A 12,529-nucleotide genomic window follows, 5' to 3' on the forward strand; every position below is an offset into this window, starting at 1 on the left:
CTATCTGTATCATTCTAGGACGTTCCTGTATTTGTACTGTGCTGTATCCGTATCCTTGGTATAATACAGGTCCGTATGCTTCAAAAAAACAAAAAAGTCCGAGTGTACATGTTCAGAAGCACAATTTCACCCCCCCCCACCACTTAAAAAGGAAAAAAGAATTTTAGAGTCTCAGGGGTTCTAACGTTAATAGCACCTTGTTTAGTTGCGTCCGTAAAAATTTTGAAATAGATTTTTTTTCACATTTAAAGTATTACATATAGATTAATTATAAAACTAATCACAGAACTAGTCTGTAAACTGCGAGACAAATTTATTAAAACGAATTAATCTATCATTAGCACATGTTTACTGTAGCAATTTAGTTTTTAATTATAGTCTAATTATGTTCATTAGATTCGTCTCGTAATTTACATGCAAACTATATAATTAGTTTTTTATTTGGTCTAAATTTAATAATACTTCATATATGTAAAATTCTTATTCGATGTGATAGTTTTGGAATTTTAAAGTTTGCAACTAAAACAAAGCCCAAATATATAGACTTGACCACCTTGTTCAGAGTCACAGAGTGGCCCGTGTGGCCTTGGCCGTCTCGGTTGGCTTGTTTCCGTTTCGTTCTCGTTCTTCATCACCAGCAGCAGAACAGCAGCACGAGCACAAAAAAGGGAACGGGTCACCAGTCCAAGCACGCTGCTGCACGCCCCGGGCTAATGCTCTGGTGGCAGCAGCGCCTTAACGCTTTTGCCCGAAACGGCTACGGCAGCACGGCATGGGCGGCTCCGCGTACTCGGCGAGGCCCTATCACGATTTGGGATAGCTGCTGGGAAGAAAGTTGAAACAGAAGCCGTGTCCGACTGCCGAGCAAGTGCGTTCTTCTTGATAGAGGCCATAATAATTCAGCAAACGGTTTCACACCTTCATGTTCGAACTAGTTGAGCTCCTAGTGTGAACAAAATAATGCTCGTCGACCGTCTAGCATCTGAGCTCATGTGAAGAGAAATCGAAAAACAACAAGGCCGGCGACGCAAGAGCCATTGAATTTGAAGCGTATAAAGTACGCGCGATCAAACTAACAACATTTGCAAAATGGCCTGAAGCCTAGTGGTTATAAGAGCTAGCACCTGAGGTTCTGGGTTCGGCTCCCCGTGGGAGCGAATTTTTTAGATTTAACGGCGTTTGTGCTTTCAGTGGTAGGCGACGTTCCCGTCGACTGCGGAACGTCTGTGGTGACTTCGTCAGGAATTTGCCGGCTCAGTCTCTCGGAGGTGCTCATAGGGGTAGGGTTGCGTGCGTGTTTTCATAGGGATGAGTGTGCGTGCGTATTTGTGAACGTCTGCGTTTGTACTGTGTTTCTCAAAAAAAAAAAAAAACTAACACCATTTAACGTGAACCTAAAGGCACTCGTATAAAGTATGCTTTTGTGAATCAAACAAATCATTGGAAAAAGTTCTGTCAAATATCGATTATATATATAGTCAAACTATGTTTTTTTGAACCCATCACATAAGATTGTCAATATTCACTCCGTTCGGCTGGCTGTGGCTAGTGCTGATTTGTTGCAAGAAAAAAATACTGCTAGCTAATTGTGGCTGGTGGTGGTTTGGTGTGAGAAAAAATATTATTGGCTTGTTGCAGCCGAACAGAGTGATCGTGTGAAAATGAAACCCCTGTGATATCACAAATTCCAGAGTCAGATCTATCTATGGTCAAAATCTAATGGTAAATAAAAAAGACACATAACTGAACCCACATTGTAACACAAGGATTTACATCTACAATTTTCAAACATACCTTTTAGCAACAGTTCACGCGCTCTTCGCTCCTCACCTCATCGGTTGGTTTAAAGCAAGATGAGCTTATGATCTAGGATTATAGAAAGATGATTTTTAATCAATTCAAATTTCAGAAAGCAAAGAAAAATAATGAAGAGACATTAAGCATCTGATATACTCGTTGCCAAGGTTGAAAAACAAACTAGGAGATGAACGGCTACGCTTCTGGTGATGGAGAGGCCATGTTTGGTTACAATCCTGAAATTTTTTTCACAAAAAGATGAATATATGCATGGTGTACTAAGCGAAGTTTATTTGCGAAATTTTTTCATGGATAGGTATAATTTTTCGAGACGAATCTAATGAGTCAAGTTCCACCATGATTGCTACAGTGATGCTATAGTAACCACCTCTAATCATCCTCCAACCATGCGGTTAAAGGCTTTATTAGCTGCAGCACATGCTACAGTACCATAATTGTGGAGATTATTTTGTAATTAGACTTTATTTAATATCTCTAATTAGTGGTCAAAGAGACTTCACCCCTAACCAAACAAGGCTAGAGTTGGGGATCTGCGCATGTGTTTTTTTTGAAAAGATTACTGGGAAAGTGTTCAGAAGAAATAAGCCACGGTGATGATTCAAAATGCCTAGCAGGAGCATCCCAAGCTTCTTTGGTTTCCAAGGAACTAAAAAGAAATTGGAGGGCACGTGCTACCTAAGGGTGGTAATAGATTATGACCCTAGTAGTTTTTTCACAGTTCAACTAGACATTTCAATTATTTAATTTAAAATTATATAAAATTAGAAGCCAGCTCTTTAAAACCCGACTCTTAGATTTTGTTGTTGAAAATCTCGAACCCTTTACCGCTATCCCCGCGCATATTCGCCTCCCATTGGGTGGGTACGGAGCTCACAGGTAGGCATAGACACCGCGCTCCAGGTGTCAGAACAGCAGCGCGTGTGGGCTCCACACCCCACGCCGGAAGCCCGAGCGCCGCGTCCCCCGTATCCCCGTACACCAGCGCTGCCTCTCCATCACGGGCCTTGCGCGCCCCATCCGACGGCTGAGGACGCATGCAGGTTCGTAGACCGCGCGCACGCGCTCCGCCTCACCAGCTTCTGGCGCCCGGAGCCACAACCGTCCGCCTGCCGCGGACCCCGCGATCCAACGGTGGCCGTCTACGAGAGGGCCCTGGACCCGGTGCAGCCAGCTCTCCAACCACTCCTCGCGCTCGCATCCCACGACACCGCCACACACACTGACACACACCCGCCTACATATACACACACCGGCCGTGATCTCGTCCCCTCCCCTTCCCCCTCTCCTCACCAAAAGGTGTTGGGGTTTTTGTGGTGGGGTGGTGGTAGCAGAAGAGGCCAGGCCACCAATGGAGGCGTACGGCGGCGACGGCGGCGGCGCGTGGAGCACGGTACCGTCCCGCTCCCGCAGGGCGGCGCCGACCGCCCCGGCTCCTCGCGGAGGCGGCGGAGGCGGCGAGGGCCGCGCGCCGGGGGCGGGCGAGCTCGCCGAGGCGGTGGAGGGGCTGGAGATCGGCGGCGGCGGGGGCGGGGAGCGGCGGCTGGACAAGTACGACATCCCGGTGGAGGTGAGCGGGGAGGGCGCGCCGCCCCCCGCCGACGGGTTCGAGGCGGCCGGGCTGGCGGAGGCCGTGCTCCGGAACGTCGCGCGCTGCGGGTACGAGAGCCCCACCCCCGTGCAGCGCTACGCGATGCCGATCGCCATGGCCGGGAGGGACCTCATGGCGTGCGCGCAGACCGGGTCCGGGAAGACCGCCGCGTTCTGCCTCCCCGTCGTGAGCGGCCTGTTGGCGGCGGCGGCGGAGGGAGGGTACGGGCGCCGGGACAAGGGGTCGTTCGAGCGCAGGGCGAAGCCGCGCGCGCTCGTCCTCGCGCCCACCAGGGAGCTTGCAGCCCAGGTAAACGCTCGAGTTCTCGGCTCTCTCCCCCTTGCGTATTCGTCGCCGTTTGTGTGGGATGTGGTGCGCGGGCGTGTCCGCGCCCCGATTAGCGTGGCCATGCGCGGGTGCTATGCGCCCTCGCGGAGTCGCGGTTCGTAGATTTTGTTTGTCTGTGCGTTCCTGCCTGTTCCAAGTATGCGATGTCATCGTGCTGTTGTCGACCCTTGTAGTCCTGGCCTCCTGGGTGTTGTTTGGCGTGCATCGGTGCATGCCCGCTTTCGTAGCTGTTCTGTGCGTACGCGGATGTCCACGTATGATGTGCAAGCTGGTTTGGGCTTTGGAGAACGCGCGACCGTGTATCGCTGGTAGGTCTGTACGTGTGCGAGTTGGTACTCGTGAATTGGGGTTTTGCCTCCGAGTCCTTACGAATTTTGCTCGGTTGTTTAGTTGGGGTGTATTGCGCCTAGCTAATGTAGATTGTATAGTGCTGCCTGTGATTATGGCAGTGATTTCTGCATCCCTTGATGCTTCTGCTAACTGCATTTGTTGGGCGTTGATTTTGGTAGAACGTGTTCCTGTAATAACTCTGTGACCCTTCCCACATTTTGAAGCCCACTGTATATGTTGTCGGAGCAATTTTTATACATTGAATACCTTGTGCAGTGTGGATTTCTTTTACATTTTTACCTTATTGTATTTGTTTCTCTACATCATCTGCTATTGTAGTTGTCAGATTCATACTCCACAGTGAGCTCACTAGGAAAATGATCTAAGTGAGCTGCATTTATACTTGTATTGCTGATTGTTGGACGGGCTTGGGTTCAATTGCTTACGGAGATCTTGTATCCTTTGAGAATTTCAATTATTTATCTGCCTTAGTCTCAACACTTCGTTTTGATCAGGTGGCTGCCATGGTGCTTATGATTTTACTTGCAGTTTTGACTTTCACATTGATATGAATTGGTGAAATTCTTATTGATACAGTAGATTTCAATGGAAGGATATAGTGTATGCTTTGCTGCAACTGTTTATTTTGGAGCAAGTTATTATCTGGAATGTTTTATTTTCCATTCTGGCATGGTCAGTACATGGTAGCATTAGTATCTGTTAATTACAACTGCAATAGTCCAAAAACAACTGACCTTTTTGCACTTTTCCGAATAAGTGAAAGCTCTTGTTAGGATTTGTTTTTGTTTTCTTACTCTGGGTCGAGGATTGTTGGCATTGTTTCAGTGTGTGGATTGAAATTGTAGTCACTACTTACTGAATTGCTTTGATTGTGCATTATGCTGCTCTGATTACTTCCACAAAACACTGGAGATGTTTTATAAATCAGGAAAGCCCTCGTGCAATTTTGACTGTGTTTCTGGCCCGAGTTGTTTTTCTGTTCCATCAGTCATGTCTTGCGTGCATTAGATCTTGTATCATTTGGACCATTGATGTGTGAATTTGCATGCTCCTGTTCCCTAGGTTGAGGTTATTTTCTGCAAGCACTTTGTGCATGTGTGGTCTGTCGGAATGCTAGTTTTGTTGGTCACTTTTCAATATATTGTTCTGTGAATCAGCATCTGCAATTCTGTATTGATATTTGGGCCTGAGGATATGCCTGTTGGAATTCCAATTTGACTTGTGTTTCCTTACCTTTTGTATGTTTTCTTATGAACTTCCCTTTTTCAAGGCAAGTAAGTGGTAACTATGAAGTAATCTTACCTTGATTCATATTTGTATTGTTACCTGTGGTGGGACTTAGTGGTTTGTGGTTTCATGTTTCAGATTAATGAGGAGGCCAAGAAGTTTTCTTCCCAAACGGGTCTCAGAGTTGTGGTAGCTTATGGGGGAACACCAATGTATGATCAGGTGGGTGCTGCTTTCTTGCATGGTTTCTATTTTTCTGAACAAACTTTGTTTTGTTGTCCATTTGTGCTATCTAGTTTAATTTTCAAGCAGTTCAGATGTTCAGTATGTATAGAAGTAGAGCAGAGTTTGGAAAATTTTAACTTACAATAACTGCCAGAGGTCATTTTACCTGGAATTTCTTAATGTGGGCATTCGTGGATAGACTAATTAGGCAATGCAGTAGAGCATTTGGATATGTTCATGTCATGCGTATGTTGTCTGTCTTAATCCAATTTTTGTGATCTCTTTTTTTTCATGCCTGCTGTTTTTAGCTGCGTGATCTGGAGAGGGGTGTCGATCTTCTTGTTGCTACACCTGGACGCCTTGTGGACATGGTTGAACGATCACGGATCTCTCTTGAGGCGATTAAGTACCTGGTAATGGATGAGGCTGACAGAATGCTGGATATGGGGTTTGAGCCTCAGATAAGAAAGATAGTTGATATGATGAATATGCCAAAAAAGTCTGTAAGACAAACTATGCTCTTCAGTGCAACCTTCCCTCCAGAAATACAGGTAGAAGTGATGTTTACTTTCTGTGTATTTGTATGTGAAGTAGCATGAGAAGTGGTTTTCTTACAGCTGGATTATTTTCTTGTTTTCTATTGTAATAAGCAAACTTCATACTTTCTAGTTTCTATGTCATGCATGGTTATAAAAAACATTGGCAAGTAAATAGCACTTCTCTTTTTGAACAGAAGTGGATAGCACTTAAATTAGGTACTGCACAAATAATGTTAGTTTTGGGCTTATAATGATATAGTCTGATCTATTTGTTGTTAAATCTATACATGTTTCACTAATATTCAATACTTTTTTACTTGATGCTTTCCCTCCCCTCAGAGACTGGCTTCTGATTTCTTGCACAATTACATATTTATCACTGTCGGGAGGGTTGGGTCAAGCACAGACCTGATTGAGCAGAAAATTGAGTTTGTTAATGATGGGGAGAAAAGAGGCTTCCTGCTAGAAATTTTAAACAAGCAATGTGTTCGTGGACCTGATGGCAAGGTATATGGTAGTGGTAGCTGTTCTGATCATGGATTTAAATTGATGGTTTATCGACCACTTCTTGCTTTAAGAAGACTTCTCATTTTAACTTGCATGTTTGTCTAGCTGCAGCAACCCCTAACGTTGATCTTTGTGGAGACAAAGAGGGAAGCTGACACATTGCGGTATTGGCTATACTCAAAAGGTTTCCCTGCAACAGCGATCCATGGTGACAGAACACAGCAGGTGAATGCATATGGCACTCTAGTAATTGTCTAGCTGCTTCTTAACTAAGAAATGAATATTTCATAGACCTAGGAACATGTGCACAATTTTGGTTCAAGATATCTGCAGTGCTGGTTTTATGTCTGGTCTCACCGCCACGGCTCTCAGCTTGTATTGGATCATCTGTTTTCATGCCCCAGTACATTGGAGGCTTCAAACAGTGTTTCATCAAAATGATGGACCCCCCCCCCCCCCCCCCCCCCGCCCCAAGAATTTACTCTGCATTACTTCATGCGCATCTATATATTATCTTGGTATCCATCATTAGTACACTTGAATTCTGTTCTTTTTTAATATTAATATAAAACCAGTAGGGGATCACCCCCTCCTTTTTCATAAAAATGCTTTAGCTTACTTCTAATGTCCAATTCATCAATTGTCTTGTTAAATGATTCTTAGTGTTTGTATTACTCGTGACTACTAATTCAGACCAAATTTGCTACTGTTACTTGCCATGACCTTTGGACCTCAACTGTCCATGATTCACATGTTACTTGTTACTACCATGATATAGTGTAGGCATGATGCTGTTGGTACTTTCAGCACAGCCGTTTAATCAGTTGTTACCGGTGAATGTTTTCTCATTTGCTCTGTTATTTTTGCTACACAATTAACCTTTTTGTGCATCCTGTTTTGAAGTATCCACTTGTTCTGTGTATAATTTCATTTATTTGTGCTTCCTGTTTTGCAGGAGAGGGAGAGTGCTCTGAGGTCTTTCAAGAGTGGCGCTACTCCAATCATGGTAGCTACTGATGTAGCGTCAAGGGGTTTGGATGTCCCGAACGTGGCTCATGTGATCAATTACGACCTCCCCAAGAGTGTCGAGGATTACGTCCATCGGATCGGAAGAACTGGGAGAGCTGGAAAGGCTGGGAACGCTACCGCCTTCTTCACCGAGTCGAACCACTCCCTGGCGAAGGGTCTGCTGGAGCTGATGACTGAGGCGAAGCGGGACGTGCCCAAGTGGCTCTTGGACTACGCTGAAAGACCATGCTATGGAGGGTCAAGCTACGGTGGAAGAGGCCGAAGGAGTGGTGGTGGGTTTGGCAGCAGAGACTATCGTCGCAGCAGCGACTACGGCTATGGTGGTAATGACTACAACAATGGTGGCGGCGGCAGCTACTCAGGTGGCGGTGGCTACGGCGGCCGCAGTGGCTACTCGGGTGGTGGAGGTGGCCGCGGTGGCTACTCTAGCGGTGGTGATGGCTATTCTGCCGGCGGCGGGTACTCTGGTGGTGGTGGGGGCTGCTCTCGTGATGGAGGTGGAGGCAGCGGAGACTCCTACAGATCAAGTGCTCCTCCTCCGCGGTACTACCCAACCTACCCCATGGGCACCACGGATATCAGCGCCTCTGGCTGGGACTAGCCGGCGCGAGTGCATCCTCAGTGCACATACCGTATAGATGCATATATTGCCCTGCTAAAAATATGTAGGCACGACTGGAAGTAGGTTCAGTCTTCCCTGGTCCTTTTGCCTTGCCGGTCCTCGTCTTGTCCTGTGGTAGACATTGCCATGGTGGTGGTGCTCAGGGGGCAATTGTCACATGCTCAAGTTGGGGTTTTGGGTTTTGAGTTGGTATGGTGGCGGTGTTGTCACAATGGGAACCTCATTTGGAAAATGATTGAACTTGAAGGCTATATGCAGTATTACTATGGTCTGGTCTGTAAGGGGGCAAGTAACACTGCTAATTTTGCTATTCAATCGAAGGCAGACCCCCGTTCAGTACTTGCTGAGTTGCCTCTGACTGATGTTTATTGCAAATGAACTCTTGGATGTGCAGACTAGCAGTTCTTATCCAGGCTTCCTGTAGTCTGAAATTGAATGCTCCGGGGCTTGTTTGCTTCAAGTCCTGGAAAGGTCGCCTGCTCCGGGCAGTGGTTGCAGCCGTCCCGATTTCGCTTGCATGCGGCTGCCGACCTGCCTGGGCAGAGCTACCCGCTCCACGGGATTGCATGCAAACAAGCCTCGGAGACACTAACGCTTTGGTTTTTTCAAAAAAGAGGCTCGGACGCTTTTTGTATGATTATGCTTACTTTGATACATGTTCTGCAAACACCTGCACAAGCTTTTAGAATGGGGGAGCTGCTTCGCTCTACAGCCGAAACGGTAGTGTTCGAATCTGCTCGACAAGCACTGTCAGTGAGCTCCTTTGCTTTAGGCCTGGAGCTGCCTCTAACATTAACCTGCAGAAGTTAACGTGGCAGCATGGCGAAACATTGCGTCGGTGTCGAGGCCGAACGCCGACGGCGACTTCAACAGGTAATGGTTCGACGGGCCACAGAAGCGAGGGGGACTGCTGCTAGCAAGCTCGTAGGGCGGTCACATGCCACTTGACCAGTGGACGGACGAGGCTACCCCTCTAGGTGCTGCCCGCAGAAGGTTCAGAAGCCGATGTTCAGACTGGAGTACCGCTAAATGTTGATCTGAGATTAAAATGGATGTTGGTTTGAGGTTGTGAACTGAATGTATTTGTAAACTGGAGACTATGATTATTGTCCCAATTTGAGAATACTAGAAGCGTAATTGCAGCAAAAGATTGTAAGTCAATCAAGAATTCTAGCAAGACTGTTGTTTGGTACTTGCAGAGTGTATTCCTGCAGTAACACAATAGAGAAAAGCTTGGACAATGTGCTGCTGTTGCTTGGACAATGACTAAACATATATCTGATTACAAAATAGAATACTGAATTGATAACAGCTTGCTTGCTTGCAAAATGAAGCACCGAGTTCATTGCTTGCAAAATATATGCTTGCAAAATGAACTGAAAATCAAAGTACTTCACCAGAGAGTAAAAACATCATCGTTCAGTGGTCCCTAAAAATTAAATGCGCAGCTTTTGGCCCAATTCCTGCATCATCTCCTGTTTCAATTTCAAAAGCCTGTACTTCTGAAATTTTCCTTTGAGAAACCATTAAGTGTAAGGTTTCTTGTAGATGAAGTGTGTGGTTGTGTTCCAAAATCAGTCCAGAAACTTTCATAACTTCTTTCTTTCGGTCCATTATAAGATTCATATGGACTTGACAATTGGTTCTTGTTTCAGCTCAAGGGCACTTCGTCAAATAATCCATTTTGTCTTGCACTCGGCACTCATTTGCACAAACAAATCTGCATGATGTAATCTTGCCGTCGGATGGCCTTTTGTTTTGTTTGTATACCTTTTTCTAACCTCAAAGCCTTTTTGGCCACCATAGCTCAACCAAAATGCCCAAGCCTCATCTCAATTTCTAAATTCCATGCCAACACAAGGTAACAAACCAGGGATCAAACTCTCCCTGTAGAAAAAAAAAACCCAACAAGTATGAGACTAGTGCATAGGGATCGAACAATTGCAGAAGTACATGATAATCATTGTATATACTCATAGGGAACAACCACGATTACACACCTATGTTCATCAGTTGCTTCTTCCATATGAAAGGGGGAAGCTTGATGACCGAGTTAAAGTACAAAGATGAAAAGTTCAGCCAAATCCATGAAGTCATTCACGACGGAGACAAAACGAGAGGCAAATTGTCGAGACTTACCACAACTTTGAAGTGAATGAAGATTCAGCAGCGGCGGCCGTCCGCAGATCGCCTCCGTGCGCCAAAACAGCCGTGGCGGTCTTATTTTCCCCGCGAACCTGACATCCCGAGGCCTCTCTGGCGCCTTTTTGCTACGTTGCATATGGGCCGAGCTGGGCTGCTTTGTGGATTGTGCAGGTTCCTTATTTCCCAGATCAACCCCGTTGGCGATGCGGCTCGGACGTTTCTCGGACATTGCTTGTCCAATGTCAGACGAACCGGTTCCCTCAGTTTGCCGGCTGCCACACTCATCGCTCCAAAAAACACGCCAACACCTAGCGACGAGTTACTTGCTAGTGGAAGGATTTGTCCAGTTTCGCTCACCACTAGCTCGGAGAAAGCTAGCGATTTCACCAATCGTTGGACAAGGGCAGCCGCAGTGTGTTCCAAAATCGAACGGAAGTCGCTAGAAACCGAACTTTGCACTCTGTGACGGTCGAACAGTGGGTGTCAGAACTCGAGCGGATTCCAGACTCGGTTCGACTCGTGCGTTGCTGGTGCTCATTAACCGTGTGTTTGGTTGCGGGTTGGGCGGGTTGGGATGGAGCGAACCCGCTCCCATAGCTGTTTGGATGGAGATGAGGAGAGTAGGGTTGGCTCCAGAGGGGAATATTCCCCTCAGATGCGGGTTCCATTCCTCCCTCGAAATCTGGCGAACGGAGCCGCTCCAACCACGTCAGCGTCTCCCGTCGCCCTCTCCGTCTTCTCCGTCCGTTGTGCTCGCGACTCCCCTCCCTCCCATTCCTCTCTCTCCCCGTCGCTCCCACACCCTTGCCGGCGCTCCTCCTCCCCATCCCTCGCCGGCGACAGGATCCAGGCGCCACCAGCGGAGGGGCCACGGCGGGCGAGCAGAGCGGAGCTCACGGCCGCGGGACGGCGGGATAGCGCTCGTGCGCCGCGGATGGGGCCGGCGGGCCGAGCAGGCGAGGTGGGGGCGGCGGCGGAGGGTGGTCCTGCCAGCGGGGCGGCGGCTCGAGTCCCGCCAGCGGGGCGGCATGGGTACTGGGCGGAGGTCGCGCCGGCGGCGGAGCTCGCCCAGGCCGAGCGCGCGCTCCTCCGGCCGCGAGGAGGCCACCAGCGGGGGCCGGGCGGCGGGAGGCCGGCGGCGGGGGCCCGGCGAGCTGCGCGGCACGCGCCCCCCCTCCCCGTCGGGCTGAGGAAGAAGATAAGGGAGAGAGAAAAAAATAAAAAGAAAAAGGTGAGAGGATGACAGGTGGGGTCTATTGGTGGCAAGTGGGACCCTCATTAACGATGTTATCATGCCATCCAACCCATATTCTCAATTCCTTCAACCAAACATGGAATGGGTTCACTCCGTCCCCAAAATCAAAAGTGCAACCAAACAATGGAGGGGTCGGCTCCGTCCCCAAAATTCGGGTTGGATCCAACCCAACCCATTGACCCCACAACCAAACACACGGTAAAATATTCAGGCTCTGTTTAGATCTTTACAGGTTTTTGCAAAAAAGTCGTAAACGCATTAAAGCGAAACGAAATCTTACTAATTTGAAGTACTAAATGAAGTCTATTTACAAAACTTTTTGCATGGATGGGCTGTAAATCGCGAGACGATTCTAATGAGCCTACTTAATCCATGATTTGCAACAGTGATGCTACAGTAACCATCTGCTAATTATTGATTAAACATGGATTAATTAGCATCATTAAATTCGTCTCGCGATTTACAACCCATCTATACAAAAAGTTTTGCAAATAGACTTCATTTAGTACTTCAAATGCCCTCTTTATATCTTTACACAATTTTGCACCCCCTCAGCTAACCGCGTATAACTGTTTACCCCCCTGACCTCCACCCACCCACCGCAAGTAAAATAATACGCGCACAGTGCAAATAGACCCCACAAAGCCGATGTCAACACAGCAGCTACCAAATGCTGGTTTCATTCGACCTCTGCTGTCAGAACCAGTGGAACACACCACTGGAGCTGCCCCGAGGCCTAGGCCTAACAGTATACGAGTACATAATAGGTAGTACTATGTAACGGCAGATGTTACCCATGAGGTGCCTCCACATGACTATAAGAAAATGCTCAATTGCAACCCAGGAAACTTCCAATGCATATGCTACTGTCATGA

At 47.4% G+C, this 12,529-nt stretch overlaps 1 protein-coding gene across 2 annotated transcripts; it reads left to right on the plus strand.

Moving 5' to 3' along the window:
• Nucleotides 1–3,103: 3,103 nt before the first annotated feature.
• On the plus strand, nucleotides 3,104–8,593 carry LOC120703843 (DEAD-box ATP-dependent RNA helicase 52A-like). Of its 2 annotated transcripts, none has more exons than XM_039988032.1 (6): nucleotides 3,104–3,715; nucleotides 5,471–5,554; nucleotides 5,866–6,108; nucleotides 6,436–6,603; nucleotides 6,709–6,828; nucleotides 7,559–8,593. In XM_039988032.1, the coding sequence occupies exons 1-6, from the start codon at nucleotides 3,167–3,169 to the stop codon at nucleotides 8,231–8,233; spliced, it is 1,839 nt and encodes a 612-aa protein (XP_039843966.1). In that variant the 5' UTR covers nucleotides 3,104–3,166; the 3' UTR covers nucleotides 8,234–8,593. The 2 variants fall into 2 exon arrangements, with proteins under 2 accessions (XP_039843966.1, XP_039843967.1); XM_039988033.1 differs by having other exon boundaries at nucleotides 6,715–6,828.
• The last annotated feature ends 3,936 nt before the right edge of the window (nucleotides 8,594–12,529 follow it).

The sequence above is a fragment of the Panicum virgatum genome, chromosome 4K (assembly GCF_016808335.1).
Source record: "Panicum virgatum strain AP13 chromosome 4K, P.virgatum_v5, whole genome shotgun sequence".
NCBI classification, from domain to species: Eukaryota; Viridiplantae; Streptophyta; class Magnoliopsida; order Poales; family Poaceae; genus Panicum; species Panicum virgatum.

Excerpts from the sequence above, each read along its gene's own strand:
- LOC120703843 (XM_039988032.1), top strand. The coding sequence starts at position 3,167 with ATGGAGGCGTACGGCGGCGACGGCGGCGGCGCGTGGAGCACGGTACCG. Across the intron at positions 5,555-5,865 it reads GAACACCAATGTATGATCAG|CTGCGTGATCTGGAGAGGGG; the intron begins GTGGGTGCTGCT and ends TGCTGTTTTTAG. Across the intron at positions 6,109-6,435 it reads CCTTCCCTCCAGAAATACAG|AGACTGGCTTCTGATTTCTT; the intron begins GTAGAAGTGATG and ends CCCTCCCCTCAG.